Source organism: Xenopus laevis, chromosome 2S (assembly GCF_017654675.1).
Source record: "Xenopus laevis strain J_2021 chromosome 2S, Xenopus_laevis_v10.1, whole genome shotgun sequence".
In the NCBI taxonomy this organism is placed as follows: Eukaryota; Metazoa; Chordata; class Amphibia; order Anura; family Pipidae; genus Xenopus; species Xenopus laevis.
Genome location: NC_054374.1, coordinates 17,255,333 through 17,274,882, shown reverse-complemented (window position 1 = coordinate 17,274,882; position 19,550 = coordinate 17,255,333). Strand labels below are relative to the sequence as shown.

Genomic DNA, 19,550 nt, shown 5'->3' with positions numbered 1-19,550 from the left:
TCTTAATTCATTCTGAAAATGTTTAAAGAATCTCATACTTTGTTACTCGATACTTGACGTATGTTTTCTAACAAATCCATGTTAATTTTGGCATTCTGCACATGGAAAAAAAACTCGAAGGTGACAAGAAGCAATGACGTAACTATTACCAGGGGGATAAGCTTGAACCAATTAGTCCTGTGAGGCAGTTTAATTAAATACTAAGTAGCACACCTGCAACATGTCTACAGTTGGGTTTTGTTGACTTTCCCTGACCACATCGCATTCTTTGCTGCTAGTATAACTGCTTGGAAAAGAGCAAGCACTCTCTCTATCACTCTCTGTCTTCTCTGGAGCCATTTATAATGTGATTTATAAGAACGGAACCCAATGAGACCACCGACTTTAAAATCTGTAATCGTTCATTTACTACAAGGAGCAAAAAAAACATTGAATCTGTAAAAATATTATTAATGTGAAATGCAAATGAATCACTGAAAAATGTGCTGATTTGGGACTTTCAGATCTATAAACTGTTTCATGACTCTTTGCTATAAATAGGTTTAGAATGGCATTGGCTTTGCATAGTTACAATATCATTTATTTATGAGAACCCGTAGTACACAGAACACTTTGCATCAACTGACAAATCTGTGTGCAATTCTCATGGTTCAATTTAAGTGACTTTTTTTTGACAATCTGCAAATTTTTCAGAATTGGTAAAGTCTTTTCAAGGCTAATTTACATATTTGCAAGTGCTGAGCTTGGTAATGGAGATTTATTTTTGTCTTACTTTGCGGAATCCATAGCACTGTCCTAATTATTGGAGACCTGTTCAACTGACCCCACTGGGCATGAGTTAAAAGGTTATAATGTATTGTACGACTCCATAGATGGCCCTCCAGGTCATCCAAAACATCTAAAATTGGTCCCATAGACCTTGTGTTAAAGGGGACCCGTCACCCAAAAAAAATATTCAAAATCCTATTTTATCACATTAGTCGAACAAAATTAACTTTGATAACACTATATAAATTATTTGAATCTTGTTTCCTTCAATCTGGGAATTCATAATTAAAACAAGCAGGCAGGAGCCATTTTGTGGACACTGTTATTAAGGCAAGTCTTGTATCATCTCAGAATCTTGTTTGTGCTCCAGAATGGGGGACCTGATGTCCATCCCCATGCCCTGGCTAAACAATTAAACAGTGAAGAGAACGGGGGAATGTGGGGAGAGCAGTGACATCTAGGAAGTGCTGAATGGAAAGTGAAAGTAATTGTCTGCCCCGCCTCTATTCCTAAGGCATTGAGGAGGGGCAGACAGTATTTGATTGACAGTTGAAAATTTTAAATGAGCTTACAACAGCTATGAATGCTTTAATAAAACATAGAATTTGGATTTCATGTTTAATTTGGAAAGGACTTTTATTATACAGCTTTTGTGTCTGGGTAACAGGTCCAATTTAAAAGGTTATAATGAATAGTACAATTCCATAGATGGCCCCCAGGTCATGTAAAACACACACTTTTGATTGTGCCCAGCATAAAGCTAATGTTCTGCATAAATTCAATTTAGTAATTCAATCCCGTGGGAATAGAAATGAAAACAAAACACAGCATTGTTGTTAACAAATAGATATTCCAGTATAATAGAAAAGTAGGGTCTTTTGCACAAGGAGAATATACCCATGAAGAGACTCTCCATAAAAAATTGAGTTTTTTTGTACCAGACACAAACATTTCTGTGAATGATTTCTGCATGTGGGAGCTTGTCGTTGCATAGTCTATCACATTCCTGTAGTCCATATGTGTTATTTTAGAAAATCGTTGAGCTCAGTTGACAGGAGCCATCATCAGAGACTCTATTAGAAGGTCACCATTTGCTCAAAGGGATCATGTTTGTGAAATTCACATGCATGGGTGCACCTTGTGTTGTTGGGAGTAGGTGTAAGAAATTTGTGCTGAAATCTAAAATTGGAGTTAGAATTTAAGTCTGAAGTGCTTCTCTTCACAGTAACTTTATTTTACAGGTTATTCATGGTTTCTGGGAATTATATATCACATAGAAACTCTCTTCTCTTTTTATCACACAACTTACTTTCTCTTAGTCTTTGAGCTTCCAAAGATAGCAAAAATTGTATTATCTTCTAATAAATCCCAACAACATTTTCTTAATTCCTAGGACATCTTCTTGGACTTTCCCATGATGACTCGAAGTTCTGCGAGGAGAACTTTGGCTCCCTGGAAGATAAACGCCTTATGTCATCCGTACTGACGAGCATTGATGCTTCAAAGCCTTGGTCAAAGTGCACCTCTGCGACAATCACTGACTTCTTGGACGACGGCCATGGTAAGAACGGGAAAATATACAAACCGCTCTCAAAATATTACACCCTTTATGTTACAGTCATTGACAGCTGTCAAGTCTGCATGGAAATTACCGCCGGGTAAAAAAAAAAGACATGCTTTATTGCATGAAATATAAACTTTAAGGCTAATAATGACTTAATAGCTGTTATTTGTTGTTTCTGTAACACACACACGCTAGGGGTCATTTATCCACCTGGCCCTATTCCCAGTCATGCCCTTTGGATACAGTGATGAGGGAATCATTTATTTTCCCAGTCTTGGCTAATTAGGAATAGAGATGATTCAGAAGGAATAAATTGCCTGTATTTTTTTTTAAAAACTATTTGTGGCTGCTTTGCCAAGAATTTGCACATGGTCACGGCAAACTCTGTGATTTCAACTGAATTACCTTGTGATGTAATCCCAAAGCCAAGATCTTGTGATGTCAGAGGTTCACCATGTAGTTCAACTCTGATGGCTTTTTGCACACTACTTTGTATTGTTCATCCATTAGATAAGCTTTGTAGATTCTGCATTCTGTATACAGTGGTAAATGGTGATGCTGTACTGTGCTGGGAAGGGGTGTCACAAGTTCTATTAAAGGGGTACTTGACCTTTAAAAGGATACTGTCATGGGAAAACATGTTTTTTCAAAGGGCATCAGTTAATAGTGCTGCTCCAGCAATATTCTGCACTGAAATCCATTTTTCAAAAGATCAAACAGAATTTTGAAATCTGACATGGGGCTAGACATATTGTCAATTTCCCAGCTGTCCCCAGTCATGTGACTTCAATCACTCTTTACTGCTGTACTGCAAGTTGGAGTGATATCACCCCCCCCAAGCAGCCTAACAACAGAACAATGAGAAGGTAACAAGATAGCAGCTCCCTAACACAAGATAACAGCTCCCTGGTAGATCTAAGAACAGCACTTAATAGTAAAAGCCAAGTCCCACTGAGACTGATTCAGTTACATTAAGTAGGAGAAATAACAGCCTGCCAGAAAGTAGTTCCATCCTAAAGTGCGGGCACAAGTCACATGACTGGGGGCAGCTGGGAAATTGACAAAATGTCTAGTACCATGTCAGATTTCAAAATTGAATATAAAAAAATCTGTTTGCTCTTTTGAGAAATGGATTTCAGTGCAGAATTCTGCTGGAGCAGCACTATCTTCTGATGTGTTTTGGAAAAAACATGTTCCCTTTAAGTTAAATTTTAGTATTTTATAGAGTGGCCAATTCTAAGCAACTTTTCAATTGGTTTTCATTATTTATTTTTATAGTTTTTGAATTGTTTTATCTTCTGACTCTTTCCAACTTTCAAATGGGGGTCACTGACCCCATATAAAAACAAATAACTCTGTAAGGCTACAAATGTATTGTTATCACTACTTTTTATTACTTATCTTTCTATTCCGTCCCTCTCCTATTCATATTCCAGTCTCTTATTCAAATCAGTGCATGGCTGTTAGGGGAATTTGGACCCTAGCAACCAGATTGCTGAAATTGCAAACTGGAGAGCTCCTGAATGAAAAGCTAAATAACTCGAAAATCACAAATAATAAAAAAGTGAAAACCAATAGCAAATTGTCTCAGAATATCACTCTCTACATCATATAACGGTTCATTTAAAGGTGAACAACCCCTTTAAGGAAGTTAATGGGTCCCGAAAAATGTAATTAATTTCAGGTGTAGCTATAGTATACAAGATATTCAGTGGTGCATGAAGGGAATGGTGTACTACACTGAAGTCCCAACTCCAGAGGGTGCCTGGGAAATCTTGACCCAAATCTTAACCCAATGATTTCCTTTTGCTCAAGCTCAGAAGTCCTCTTTCTCACTAGCCCTGGCTACCCTACAGCCCTGGAGTGTACTGTGACAGTCTGACACTTACTGCCTCAATCAAGTGGTCCTATTTTATTCTGGTTTCACTAATGAATGGTTATCTTTGGCTCAACCTCTTCTCCTTGGTAGATTCACTCCCTGCTATGGTGAAGCCCAGAAAGTGACAGCACACTCCTTTTATACTCGAGGATACCCAAACTGATTAAATTCCCCTGTACCAATGGAGAATACTTCCATCCTAGAGGGCATATTTTACTGATCACGGACTTCCCTAGGAATAGTGGAGAGTTAGGGGTTAAAAAATATGTCAGCTAGATTCAGAGGTAGAATTATAGGAGTGGGTTGATGCCCCATTTCTGAGCATTGGATTGGGAAATGGATGGGCCAAAGGCATCTCCAGCTGTTGCTGATATCAGACTCTGATCATTCCCTTTGGCTGCTGATGGCATGGTGGGAGAACTGTAAGAGATAGAGTTGGAGAGGAGCTTGGATTGCTTCTACTAGCAATGTGTCTATTCATTGTGGATAAGTTGTATTCTTCTGGTGTCATTGAGAGTACAATAAGAGTATTATTCTTGTCTCCATGCACCCTATATGCACCTCATACCTTACATACTATGTTTAAATAGGCACCCTATCATTAATTGTTCCAGGCATTCTTAATCATATCCAATGATCTTTATATTGATTGTTACATTGGAGCCCTGGAATTGAGGACTGCGCCTTTATTACAGTCTGGCTCTCTACAAACACAACCAATGGACACAATGTGTTGAACCCCAGCACATCTCTGTTACTTATTTCTCTTGACTCAAGAAGCAGTTCAGCCCCTGCTAAATCAAAGGAGACCTACTTTTTCCAGTGACTCGCAGTCCTACTGCCACTAGGAATTAAAGTTTTTTGAAGCTGCTAAAATCTCCTGGTCGGTTTGCCCTGTAGGTAACAATTAGAGCTATTTTGTGAGAAATGTAGCCAGCAGCCAATCTAAACTTGAAAGTCACCTGTGCAGATTCGGCTTCAGACATCTTACTAAAACTTCCCTGTGTTTTGTAAATAGCTTGCTTATAAAATGCTTTGCCTTATAATCCTCTGTCTCTTTTACTCAGTTCTGTATAACAGTAATGCTTAGTCCGACAGTTCATTATTATTGTACAAGTGAGAAAATACAGCGATAAAGGACAATATAACCTAATTCTCTGCAATATATTATCACTATCACAGTGGGACTCAATCCTGCAGACCTGGTTTTGCTGATGAGCTGCACATTCCAGCATCTTGCACTGCCTCCATTGTCAGGGTTCACGTCTTCTCTGTTTAAAGGGTAATATACATAGACCTCAGACTAAAGTTTAAGATCACTAAGGAGGTGCAAAGACATGCCCCTTACATCTCATCCAGAGACCACTTCTGTTTGATTTCTGGCTGCGGTCTGCATTTTATGGTGGATACAAATCCAGTGCAAAGTGGAGCCTGTGCAAGTTGTAGCCTCTACAGTCCTGACATGCCTCGGCCTGTAGGTCATGAATACAGTGCTGCCAACAAGAGGCAGCAATGTATTCATGGAGGTGGACACAGTTCTATGTAGTGGAGTGCAGAGAATTGAGTGCAGAGAATGGAATATAGTGCACAGAAAAACAGCAGATAGCACCTATTGTTTGCCCGTTGCACATTGCCTTCCATGTTGTAAATTAACTCTATAAATATTATTAATAGCATTGTTTTCATATGACGCCCTCCCTGCTTCTACTTTTGGAAGCCAGTGTGCCTGATGTTCTCCAATCAGTGTGCTGAAAATATGATTATGTTTATTAATTTTTTACATCAATTTCAACTATTTCCACATTTACTATTTCCACATTAACTACTTATATGAACCTTTCATGGTTTTAATGGATGGAATGTTTCTTAATTTATTTGCACCTGATTTCTCACTTGATTATGTAACCCCTGAGGATGCCCATCCGTTGGATTTGACTATTGGTGGATGGACTTTAATTGACTTGTTGGTTACGCTTAGTGATGGGCGAATTTGCGCCGTTTCGCTTCGCCGGAAAATTCACCAATTTCACGTGAAATTAGTGAAACGGCGAAAAAATTCGCAAAACGGCGCCGGCGTATTTTTTCAGGCGAATTTTTTCAGGCGAATTTTTGCAGGCGTTTTGCAAATTTATTCGCTGGCGGTGAATCGCGCAAATTTGCCGTGAATTCGCAACTGGCGAATAAATTCGCCCATCACTAGTTACGCTTTATATACACCCTCTGCACATATGTTCCGCATGCTTTACAAAGGGTCATCACCCCGAAAACGTTGCACTCTGCATTAAACACGTAAGGCAATCTTGCTTTCATCAATCCTGTGTGCCTTTGGAATTCTTTCTTTGGATACTCATCTCCCATGAGGGCCCTTGGCCCTTGGCTCTGCAGATGCAATAATATCGCAATCTAATATCAGATGTATAACTGTACATATCCAGTAAATATGTCTAGATATATCTGTATTTTATGGAAGCATATGGATGTGGTCCAAGGGCATAAATTGCAATGAACAGTGAACGAATCATCTGTAAAAAATGGGGGGGGGGCTCCTCCATTTCATCATTTCTCTTGGGGAATGCAAAATCATGAGAAGTAAAACTTTCCATTAACATTCTTATAAAATAACTCAGGTTGGCATAAATCTTTTATCTTAGGCACTCAAGTTATTCCTATATATATTATGATTCCATATCACATCAGTGATTCGAGTTCCCACTTAAGACTTAATTTACTTTTCAGGCCGATGCTGGTCCGTTGGGCTATGAGCATAAGAAAAACACAGAAAATTGCTATATTTCCTTCAGTGTCTGATTCCTTTGATCTGAGACGGACTGAGTATTCCCTGTCTTGTTCTATCATCAGGATGCATTTTCTGGAATGCTATAAATAAATACATTTATACTAATGAGAGCCATTGCTTGATGCCACTGCTTTATAGATACCTTAAGCAAATGGGATACAAAAGCACAAGCGAGGGGAAAGAGTTAGGGATTTTCCAGGCAGTGAGATAAATTGATCGTGTTCCATCTGAATCTCCTTCAATGTTCTTGCACTTAACCATATCGATTCCTTCAGGCTATTATGGCAGTGAAGTCCTTTTTATTTCTGTTAAGAAACAACTTAATGGAAAAAAAGGCCAACTGGTCCATCTTGTTTGGTCAATTTGGCTCCTCTCATCTGTTCTGTTCTTTTATTCCCTTCATATACGAGTTAACCAATTAGATTGCCGCAAACCCCACGGTGGCAGTTCTACAGAGTAGATGTTTATGACAGTTATAGGTTGGTATTCTAAAGTCATCTAAGGAATACCAAAAGAAAAATGTATATTTTATACAGGTTTGTATTAACCTTTTCTTTGTATGTTCTTATGTCTATGTGATAGTGTATGTAAGGAGTTAAAGGGGTTGTTTACCTTTAAATTAACTTTTAGAAAAACGTCGAGAATTATATACCAAGATGAATTGCAATTGGTTTTCGTTTTTTTTTTTTTTTTGTGTGGTTTTTGAGTTGTTTTGCTTTTTATTCAACAGCCCTCCAGTTTGCAATTTTAGCAATTAGGCTGCTGAGGTCCAAATTCCCCTAGCAACCATGCATTGATTGGAATAAGAGACTGGGATATGAATAGGAGAGGCCTGAATAGAAAGATATGTAATAAAAAGTAGCAATAACAATAAATTTGTAGAACATATTTAGATGGGGTCAGTGACCCCATATGAAAGCTGGAAAAAGTGAGAAAAAATATTTCAAAAACTACAAAAAGAAAGGACTATTGAAAAGTTGTTAAGAATTATCCATTCTGTAACATACTAAAAGTTAGCTTAAAGGTGAACCAAACATTTCTACACCCTACCAACATTGTATGCACGGGATGATGTGTACCCATAGGCCCAAGTGTAGTGATAGGAGTTTCTGCTTCATACACTATATACAGCGAGAGTGATACTGTCTCATTGGCTCCATTCTATGGAGGGGGTATGCAATAAGGAGCTACAAGCCACTATCTTGTCCTCATTGAATGATGACATTATTGTGGCTAGTGCTCTAGGAAAAATAGACAGGCTAGTTAGTAAGAACAGTTTTGTGTACTGGAAGGACCAGGGCAGGACCAAGACCAGGGCAGGTTGATCTTATAATCCTAGAGAACCCACAATAACCGCTGCCAATACAGTTATTACAATAGAATCACTGCTGGCAGCCTTGTAAATTGAGCTGATATAATGCTTTCAGTCAACAGAAACATATAGTGACAGGGTCAGACTGGTGGATCCGGTGGGCCTGTCGACCCAGACCCCCTCCTAGTAGGGTTGCCACCTTTCTGTGGCCCATGATCTGGGCAGGGGGTGGAGCCATGACATCAGAAGGGTGGGCCAGTGACATTGCAGGTGCAGGGGCGATTCTTGCCATTATGCCGCCTGAGGCGGTCTTCTTTTTGCTGCCCTCACCCCTTCCCACAGCACTCACCTTTACAGCACTGGAGAGGGCAGGGGCGGTCCACGTCGCTTAGTATGCTCTCTGCACTAGAAGAGCCGAATTTCCAGGTTGAAAACCGGAAATTCGGCTCTTAGTTACCAGGAGCGCCATTTTTGCCGTAATCATCTTTTTATGGAATCAAGTCATTGCCCCCTTGAACGTTCTAGGAAGGGAAGAATGAATGTTGTAAATGTTTTTCCTTGTAGAGTAACCTTAATCAGCACTTATCACACTTCATTACAACAGTTCATATGACTTGTAATTCCCTGCTGAATACTCCCATTGCCTCCACAAATGACTGCGCCACCATCTAAATCCCAGGACTTGACCAGAGAGTATCGATCTCTGCTTAGGCAAGAATAAACCTGTGATCCAGTAGACCTTTCATAGAAGCTTGGGAGAAACAAAGTAAAAGAAGAATAAATATACATTCAGCTCTTAATAGTTTCATTAGTCAAATCTATATAAAAAATTATGCTATAGTGACCCTTACAACAGAAACACTTTAGCACCAAATTGGGCTATTTGCCACAATAAATCATACTGAATAAAGTTTAACTTTTAAAAAGTTAGGGTGGGGAATGAATTATTCCAATAATTTTTCTCATAAGGCCATTTTTCTTCTCAAATGGTATAGCTCCGCGGCCGCATCTAATTACTCCAATAAAAAGAAACAAAGGATATTTCATTATCAGAAGTAATGCCATTAATCTAAGGCTGTGGCAGTACTAGTGGGGACCCGTGCCAAAGCCGCTCCGTGAGTCTGATTACAGCTCCGAGTTTGCCTGAGGACACAAGAGGAATACAGTGAATGTTTAGGAAATGTTATACAGGGAAACAATCATTATCCCTATTCTCCGGACCCAAGATAAATAGCTTTTACACATGGCTTTTACTATTCTGCTACTGATCATAATGGAAAGGAATTGATCTGGCCGATATACAATGAACATTTCTTACATTAACTGGATTGCCCATTAGACCAGGCATTGTTGCTCTTTCTACCACTGTTGGACTTTTTTATTAATTTTAAAGTCTAAATTACTAAGATTTATGGGGCTTTCCAAGTAAAATACTATAGTATATAAAATTTATGCCAATGGTGTGTATTAGCGCTCCCTATGGATGTATAGTCTGGTGAAGATTAATAGTTACCAGTGCTTTAAATATTCTAAATAATGTAGAGTTCATCCTTTGTCTCTGCTCCTTGGCTTTCATCTTCTACTTCTGTATTAGAGCCATGATCCTAATGATCATATTGAGATTGCTGTTCTGTGTTAAGATGCAGCTTCTTGGTGGCCCTAATTTAGTATTTTTTTGCCTTTATGGAGGTTTCCCTTGAAGTCTTTACATTCCTTTAGTTTCCTTGTAACCTCTTGTACCTGTAGATCTTGCTGAAGGAGGTTTAACTCAAAAGGTTGCTGTCATAATCTGTTCCATGGATACTAAATTTAGTTTGTTCCTGGAATAAAAGTTTTTGGAGAGACCAGACCAGACACTAGCATTCCTCCATAAATAGGAGACAAACTGTTCTTCTTATATCCAAGTAGCCTCTCAGGTGCATTTCTTCAGACATATGATAAAACTAAGTATATCTAATATTGGACTTAATGTAATTCAGAACAACTCCGAAGAATGTATTCTTCATTCATGACCTTATTTAAAGATGAATTTTGGGACCTATAACCTTCCTTTTCCAATTTGGTTTCATGGATTCGACCAAACTGTCAGGGGCCAAATGGGTCCAAGCGTGGAGAAGTCCGGACCAAGGAGGAAGCTGTAGGGTCAAGTCCAAGTTTGCGGTAAGCAATCATAATCAAAATTCAGGGAGTGGTTCAATAGGCAGGCAGCAAGGATCAAAGTCAAAAGTTCAGTTAAGGTCAAAAGTCCAGAAATCAAGTTAGGAATACCTAGGGATACCAATAGTAAATTCTATAATCGAGCATTGAACCCGTGACCCTGGTGCTTTTTTGTTTCGAGTTTGTGCATGGCACAATGAAGATAAGCGCCCAGGGCTATGTCATCAGTGCACCTGACAGCTCCCCCAGGGGGTACCACTGGACCACTACATCTTGGTTTCCTTGGAAATTGTTTGTAGAATTCTTGGGGGGGTGTGGACAGTGTGTTTTACCCAGGAACATTCCTCGGGATCGAAACCTTTCCAATGAATCAGAAACTGTAGAGAACCTCTGGAGATTCTCAAGTCCAAACCTTTCTCAACCTCATATTCTTGTTGACCATCCATGGTGACAGAAGAAGGAGGGGTTTGTTCTGAGAAGAAGCGATTAGCGGTTGCTGGTTTTACCAGAGACAGAGCGATCCCTGCACTCCTGACACAAACTGCTTATCTTATTTATATAAGGATGTATGCAGGACTCCAGCTGCTCCATAGTTGGCTAATGTTGGGCCTTCTCCATTAGTCACAAGGCTTCATATAGACCCTCCATCTGCTGTTCATCCATAACTCCTTCAAAAGTCTTTGGACAAATATTGGGATTTGTAGGGAAACAGTTTGACTGCAGCAATTTGTATCCTTCACAATCCCTTCCCAACCTTAGAGTATGGCTTCTTTAAAATCATGCTGTAAATTAATTCCAGTTTTGTTTCCCCTCATTTTTTTTATATATATTACATAAGGAGAGCAGCCTGTCCTGCCCATACATTATATTTGTCAACAAAGGGCCAAGTTTGGCCAGAATTGCTTCTATTTATTTCAGTATTTAGTTCCCAAAAGGACTACTTGGTTTAGTGAAAACAACACTTCATTGACAAAAGCTGAGAAACAGATGACCTGAATTCTTTAACAGAGGGTAGATGAGGTCACTTAGTGGAATTACCAGTGTGTTTTTCAAATTGGCTTTTCTGTTTTACCAACAGTCTGTTTTAATGTTCCGGTTTACATGCTTGTTTTTTAATTCTTTTTCCATGAAACAACCGGCATTGAAAGTAGAGGCTGGTTTTCAAAGCCTGGAGTGGGCACAAGGGCAGGAGTGTTTGCTGTTTCAGACCCAGTGGAGTTTTGCCAAACTGAATTCTTTAGGAGCCACGACAGCTTTGTAGAATTCCACGGAGGCGGTTGCTTCTGTATTTGTACTTTTATTTTTCATCTTAGCTTAAGACTGCTGACAGTAATGAAATCCCATTAAAAAAAAGTATCCGCTGTAGCCAAAGTTATGGAAAGCATTAGCACAGGCTGATTCCCCAAATATTTCTTTTAGTTTTATAGAAACCTACAAAGCTAGTTTTATATAGTCTTCTACCACAAAAGTAGAACTCTCATTATTTGTTCTTTGGATGTTTGGTAACGTGCAATGTTTGCCGCTGCCCATAGCAACCGAACAGAGGCACACTGGTGTTTACTTTTTGTCATTCTAAATCAATAGTTTCCTAATCTAAAAGCACTGTAATCCTAGGGATATTCCCAATATGTCAGGGCTGTAGGATGTTAATTATCAGAAGCATATCAGGGGGAAGAAAGTTGATAGGACCTTTTCTAGAACACCCCAGCCTCTCTTTACCTGCTCTGGGCCTTCCCTAGGAGTGCCAGCCCGGCTTGGGAAGTACTATAGAGTTTATATATATATATATATATATATATATATATATATATATATATATATATATATATATATATATATATATATATATATATATATATATAAATCTACAGTCATATGAAAAAGTTTGGGAACCCCTTTTAATTCTTTGGAGTTTTGTTTATCATTGGCTGAGCTTTCAAAGTAGCAACTTCCTTTTAATATATAACATGCCTTATGGAAACAGTGGTATTTCAGCAGTGACATAAAGTTTATTGGATTAACAGAAAAAATGCAATATGCATCATAACAAAATTAGACAGGTGCAGAAATGTGGGCACCCCAACAGAGATATTACATCAATACTTAGTTGAGCCTCCTTTTGCAAATGTAACAGCCTCTAGACGCCTCCTATAGCCTTTGATGAGTGTCTGGATTCTGGATGTGGGTATTTTTGACCATTCGTCCATACAAAATCTCTCCAGTTCAGTTCAATTTGATGGCTGCCGAGCATGGACAGCCTGCTTAAAATTATCCCATAGATTTCCGATGATATTGAAGTCGGGGGACTGTGACGGCCATTCCAGAATATTGTACTTCTCCCTCTGCATAAATGCCTTTGTAGATTTCCAATTTGTTTAGAGTCATTGTCTTGTTGGAATATCCAACACACGCGTAACTTCAACTTTGTGACTAATGTTTGAACATTATCCTGAAGAATTTGTTGATATTGGGTTGAATTCATTCGACCCTCGACTTTAAAAAGGGCCCCAGTCCCTGAACTTGCCACACAGCCCCACAGCATGATGGAACCTCCACCAAATTTGACAGTAATTAGCAGGTGTTTTTCGTGGAATGCGGTGTTCTTCTTCTGCCATGCAAAGAGCTTTTTGTTACGATCAAATAACTAAATTTTTGTCTCATCAGTCCAAAGCACTTTGTTCCAAAATGACTGTGGCTTGAATAAATGAGCATTTGTATACAACAAGCGACTCTGTTTGTGGCGTGAGTGCAGAAAGGGCTTCTTTCTCATCACCCTGCCATACAGATTTTCTTTGTGCAAATTGTGCTGAATTGTAGAACAATGTACAGATAAACCATCGGCAGCAAGATGTTCTTGCAGGTCTTTGGAGGTGATCTTTGGGTTGTCTGTAACCTTTCTCACAATCCTCCGCTTATGCCACTCCTGTATTTTTCTTGGCCTGCCAGATTTGGGTTTTACAGCAAATGTGCCTGTGGCCTTCCATTTCCTGATTACATTCCTTACAGTTGAAACTGACAGTTTAAACCTCTGAGATAGCTTTTTGTAGCCTTCCCCTAAACCATGATACTGAACAACCTTTTTTTTCAGATCTTTTGAGAGTTGCTTTGAGGATCCCATGCTGTCACTCTTCAGAGGAGAGTCAAACAGAAGCACAACTTGCAATTGGTCACCTTAAATACCTTTTCTCATTATTGGACACACCTGCCTATGAAGTTCAAGGCTTAACAAGCTAATCCAACCAATTTGGTGTTGACAGAAATCAGAGCATTTACGTGCATTTAAATTAGCAACATTACAAGGGTACCCACATTTTTGCACAGCTAGTTTTTCACATTTGATTAAATTTCAAACAACTGAATACTTCTTCACTAAAATTCTTTGTTCAGAAAACACCCCAGTACTCAGAAATGAAAGACATGCGAGGGGTTCCCAAAGTTTTTCATATGACTGTATTTGCCTTTTCAGGAAACTGTTTACTGGATCAACCTAGAAATCAGATCTTGGGACCAGAAGAGCTTCCTGGACAGAGCTATGATGCCATCCGTCAGTGCAAACTTGCCTTTGGGCCCACATACACTGTATGTCCCGGCATGGATGTCTGCTCACGTTTATGGTGCGCAGTTGTACGGCAAGGCCAGATGGTGTGTTTAACTAAGAAACTTCCAGCAGTAGAGGGAACACCATGCGGGAAAGGAAGAATATGCCTCCATGGAAAATGTGTTGACAAAAACAAAAAGAAATATTATTCGGTATGTATGACCATTAAGATACCTGCAGTGAAAACATAATTAAAACATAAGAATTAACTTTTTACCAACCTGGCGGATATAATGAGTGGCACCACATGGTGATCATTCTAACTGTACAAAGATCACAAAGATTGACATTAAATTTGAGCACTCAGCATAGAAAAACCTGGTCAACCCTTGACCTTTACTTTGGCAGCTGCAAAGGTTTCTGTTAGACCTGGAAGTGCTAGTTGTGCAATTTGCTTTGTGATCAGGTTATTTGGCTCACAAAATTGGCCTCTGTGCAGCTTGACTCCTATTCATTGCCAAATTGCTCACAGGTCTGTCTGTTTAGCAATCAGACCAAACATATCAGTATGTGTGCTACTCTCAAATGGGATCAGTTGATGGAAACCTTGTTTAATACTGGCTGGGTCCATTTTAATAAAGTTATTTTTAGGGACACTATTTTGTTTTGTATTCTTCTGGGGTCTGCACCAAACCAGGTTCTAAAAAACATCCATCCTCCTCAATGAGAAGGATCTAAGAGGCCAAATAGTCTCATATAGTACAGCCATTACCACATGGGTCTGTAACCCGTGTCCAAGTTCTGAGATCACAACTACTGGGCCTATGATCACCTAATGGTGAATTTTAGCTTGGAAACAGCTGCTTTGCTGGTTCCTATCCACTTTTGCTTCTATTATCCTTGGAACACTCACTTAATAAAGGGATTACCCTTAGGGGCAAATTCACTAAGCGCCGAAGCGCCGAACGCTAGCGTTACTTCGCTAGCGTTTGGCATTTTCGTTACTGCACAAATTCACTAATGAACGCTGGCGTAGATTCGCAAGTGTTACTTCGCACCCTTACGCCTGGCGAATTATCGCTACGGACGTAACTACGCAAATTCACTAAAGCGCAGTGTACTGAATGCTACCTTTTACGCTAGACTTCCTTCGCCACCTCAGACCAGGCGAAGCGCAATAGAGTAGATAGGGATTGCTTCAAAAAAAGTCAACATTTTTTCTAAGTCCCAAAAAACGCTGGCGTGTTTTCTACATTATGGGTGATAGGCTGAAAAAGATCGAACATTTTTTTGGGGCTCCCCTCCTTCCCCCCTACATTTCCTGACTCATGGCAACTTACCTAGACAGTGGGCACATGTGTAGGGCAAAATAAAAATTTTATTTGATGTTTTGAAGGTTTTCTAGGCATTTGTAGTGCTGATATGTATTCCTCCATTGAAATTTGAATTTGGCGCCGTATGCAAATTAACCATTGCTAGCGTAACTTCGCTTCGCCTAGCGAATCAACGCTAGCGCAACTTCGCAACCTTACGCTACCCCTGAGCGCAACTTCGGATTTTAGTGAATTTGCGAAGCGCTGGCGAAACTACGCCTGGCGAAGTGCGGCGAAGTGCGGCGAAGTGCGGCGAAGTTACGCCTGGCGCAACTACGAATCTTAGTGAATTTGCCCCTAAGTCACTTGTAGCACATATATATATGATATATATTTTCATTTAGACTATATGTATTTTAACCAAGCTGTGTTTTTTATTTTCACACTTTAAATCTCTCTACCCTACAGGTTTCCAGCCATGGTAATTGGGGCTCCTGGGGACCATGGGGACAGTGCTCTCGCACATGTGGTGGAGGAGTCCAGTTTGCGTATCGCCACTGTAATAATCCTGCCCCTAAAAACAGTGGAAAGTATTGCATAGGGAAGAGAGCCATTTACCGTTCTTGCAATGTTACACCATGCCCATCTAATGGTAAGAGGAACATAAAGTAAATCATTCAGAAACCACAAATAATTAAATAAAATAAAGGCTAGTAATTCTTAGGGGGTTTATTAAAGTCCGAATGCTAAAAACTCGAAAAAAAACTTTTTTTTACTATAATCCAAATTTTAGTGGAAAAAAAAACTAGAATTTTTCGAGATTTATTATACCCCGAGGCTGCAAAAAGTCAGAATCTGAAAATACTCCATCTTCAACCTGTTGAGGTCCAGTAGAGGTCAATGGCAGTCCTATTTGCAATTTAAAGATATTATTGTCTGCTTTGGGTTTTGTATGATAATCTGAACATTTCAGGCTTTTCTGGCGATTTCATGAAAAACTTTTCGGGGGTCAAAAAAACATTTCCGTAAAGTTGAGAGGTCCCTTTAATGCCCAGCCATGCAGTATTTATCAGTCTCATGTAGCCCTTTTGATAAATAATGCAGCAATGTATTTTCTGCACTGAAATGCCGTGCCTTCAGAAGAGCAACTTTGTATTGATTAATGTCCCACGGTGTGGTATGTCTTAATGCCGTGCTGTGAAGACACATCTATCATTCAGTTTTTCTTTTAAATTTCTTTTATGTGTTATACAGAAAAGAAGTTGGACTTTTAGATAGCTTTCTACTTTCTACCTGGTATAGCCATATACAGTGCTCAGGCATAAAGCATATTTGCAACATTTTAACCTGCACCATGGCATTTTAAGAGGTTCAAATTCCATTTTCTTAAATCACCATGGTGCAGGTTAAAATTCTGCAACATTTTTGGGGTTATGCACTAACATATGCAATATTTGTTCTTGACATTGCAACCAACTGACAGTTAATAGTTTTAGGATCATCTGATTTGGCATTAGAAAATAAATAGATTTTAGGAAATTTGTGAACTCCGTTGGGCAGAAAGACTGTCCAATCTGTGGATCTCCAGCATTTGTACTCCAGCTCTGGAAACTGCCCTTTAACAAGGGATGAAAGGCAGCCCAATGGGTTCCCCTGATATCAACTGTTACATTACTATTCTGGTCTACTTTATGCATATTTTCCCCCCCCAATAGTTCCAACTAATGTTGAGTGCCAACGCTAATGCCCTTTTCTCCCTAATCCAAAAAACCAACCCTTAGTAAAGTTGTATACTAATAAAAACATCAAAAACATTCTTTACCCATTTCTTACATGAAAACATCTCATTAACCTTAACCTTTTCCATTTCCTTAAGCTAAATCTTTCCGGCAACAACAGTGTGAAGCAAGGAATGGTTACCAAACTGATGCTAAAGGCATGAAGACATTTGTTGAATGGGTGCCAAAGTATGCAGGAGTTCAGCCCGGAGATGTTTGTAAGCTTATCTGTCAAGCCAAAGGAACTGGATATTATGTTGTTTTTTCACAAAAGGTAATTTATGATATATTATTTCCCCAGTATTTCATTTACTAATATTCTCAAAGCAGGTTTATTTGTGGTCTACTGTCTGATTTAGTAGACAGTGGATAAGAGGATCGCCCCGTGGTGCTCACTGGTATAAGTCAACACAATCACTTGGGGATATCTAACACTTGGCACCCCCAAGTGCACGAAGCCTTTCCTTCTCCTTTAAGGCCCCAATTAATAAAACCAAATTTTGCAGGACATATTCCCAGTAGAAGCCCTATTTTATTGGTTCCTATGGCTCTAGATACAGTCTAGGTTGTTATTGGCATTAAAGGAGATATCTGTACTCTCAAAGTTCTTGATTATAAAATTGGTTATGTCTTGGGCCAAAAAATGTGTTGTTTCTCTCCCACAATATTTCTGTCGAGTAAATGGTACAACTTGTTCTTTTAACCTTAAATCAAATAGACTGAAAAGTGATGATTGTTTTTGTAGAGAAATAATAGCTTGTACTGTTTATAGAAAATGTGTCGTTTCGCTGGCTGTTCTGTTACGAGGCATGTTCCTGTCCAGGACAATTATGTTTCATTCTGGTAAGACGAGATATAGCCTTTCCCTTTGTAGTTCATATTTTTCCCCTTTTTTTATTTACGGCAGGTTACTGATGGGACTGAATGTAGACCTTACAGCAATTCGGTGTGCGTAAGAGGAAAATGCATCCGCACGGGTTGTGATGGAATTATAGGTTCCAAGCTCCAGTTTGATAAATGTGGTATTTGTGGAGGCGACAATTCCAGCTGTACAAAGGTCATGGGCACCTTCACAACTAAAAGGTATTATCTTAAGCGCAATTTTTTTTTTAAAAAAAGGTGATTTTTGTATATTATTATTTTCATTCTATATTTATTGGATACAAAGCCGTAGGGTTCCTATTAATTAAACAATTGACTGAAGTCTGTATAGATAAGAGGTTCTTAACCTACTGGGCCAGGACTGAAAATACATTGGTTGGCGTCCTTGATCCCTTCTGATTCATGGAAAATCTCCACCTACAAAATACAATTGTGCAGATTTATCAAAATTCAAAAAACGTACACAATTTTTCTGGTTTTGTCTCGTGTGTTGCACATGGTTCCTCTAGACTTTAAAGGCAACTCCAGAATTCTCGTGTTACTGGAGTGATAAGAAAGTTGCGCCCTTTGGTTTGAATTGTTCTCGGCAGGTTTGTGTTACTAAATTTATTTGATAGATTAAGAAAAATTGATAGATTTCTAGAAAAAACAATCTTGTATTATTCAAAAAAAAACCTTTTTGCAGTTTAACTTTTAAAAACTAGACCAAATTGAATAATATACATAATTACTCACATGCTAAATGATGGGTCCCATATGTGAATCCCAAACTTGTCCTAAAAAGTTTAAGAAAGTATCCTCCATATGTAGTAGGTGCAAGTGTCTAGTCAACTAATCAGATTTGGCTGAACTATTGGGCTAAATAAGGAAGGGACTCCAATATTATACATGTATGGGATATATTATCCAGAATGCCTGGGGCTTTCCAGATAACAGATCTTTCTGTAGTTTGGATCTTCATACCTTAAGCCTACTAGAAAATCATTTAAACATTAAATATATCAAATAGGCTGGTTTTGCCTCCAATAAAGATTAATTATATCTTTGTTTGGATCAAGTTCATAAAGGAAATCATTTTTTAAAATTTTGATTATTTGGATAAATTGAGTCTATGAGAGACAACCTTTCCCTGATTCAGAGCTTTCTGGATAACAGGGTTCTGGATAATGGGTCCCATACCTGTATGTGAATGTAAAGATTTTTCTCCGACAAATTATCGTTGCAGTTTCGAGAAAGGAGGAAATTTGCCGCAAATCCCTACCTGGTGAATTTATTCACCCATTGCTACTTATGATAGACTATTAATTGAGTGGTCAGGGTGTTGTCCATTTATAGTTGGGCGGCAATGTAACAAACAAAGACTATAACCTTAGAAGGTCTTAGAAAAATATTACAATATTGATAAAAAATATAATTGTGGTGCAGGTACGGGACCTGTTCTCCAGAATGCTCGGTACCTGGGGTTTTCCAGATAACATTTTCGCCAGCGACAATTTTGATACTGGCGAATTATCGCAAATTTTTCACCCGTTTCGCAAATTTTGCTGAAAATTCGCAAATTT

At 38.9% G+C, this 19,550-nt stretch overlaps 1 protein-coding gene across 1 annotated transcript in view; it reads left to right on the top strand.

The window, feature by feature from the left end:
- The window catches only part of adamts5.S (ADAM metallopeptidase with thrombospondin type 1 motif 5 S homeolog), a 78,678-nt gene that overhangs the window by 39,308 nt on the left and 19,820 nt on the right, over positions 1-19,550 (top strand). The window contains exons 3-7 of the mRNA XM_018248864.2: positions 2,162-2,329; positions 13,944-14,227; positions 15,797-15,980; positions 17,205-17,380; positions 18,014-18,189. Coding sequence (XP_018104353.1) covers positions 2,162-2,329; positions 13,944-14,227; positions 15,797-15,980; positions 17,205-17,380; positions 18,014-18,189 — 988 coding nt within the window. The remainder of the gene's footprint in view (positions 1-2,161; positions 2,330-13,943; positions 14,228-15,796; positions 15,981-17,204; positions 17,381-18,013; positions 18,190-19,550) is intronic.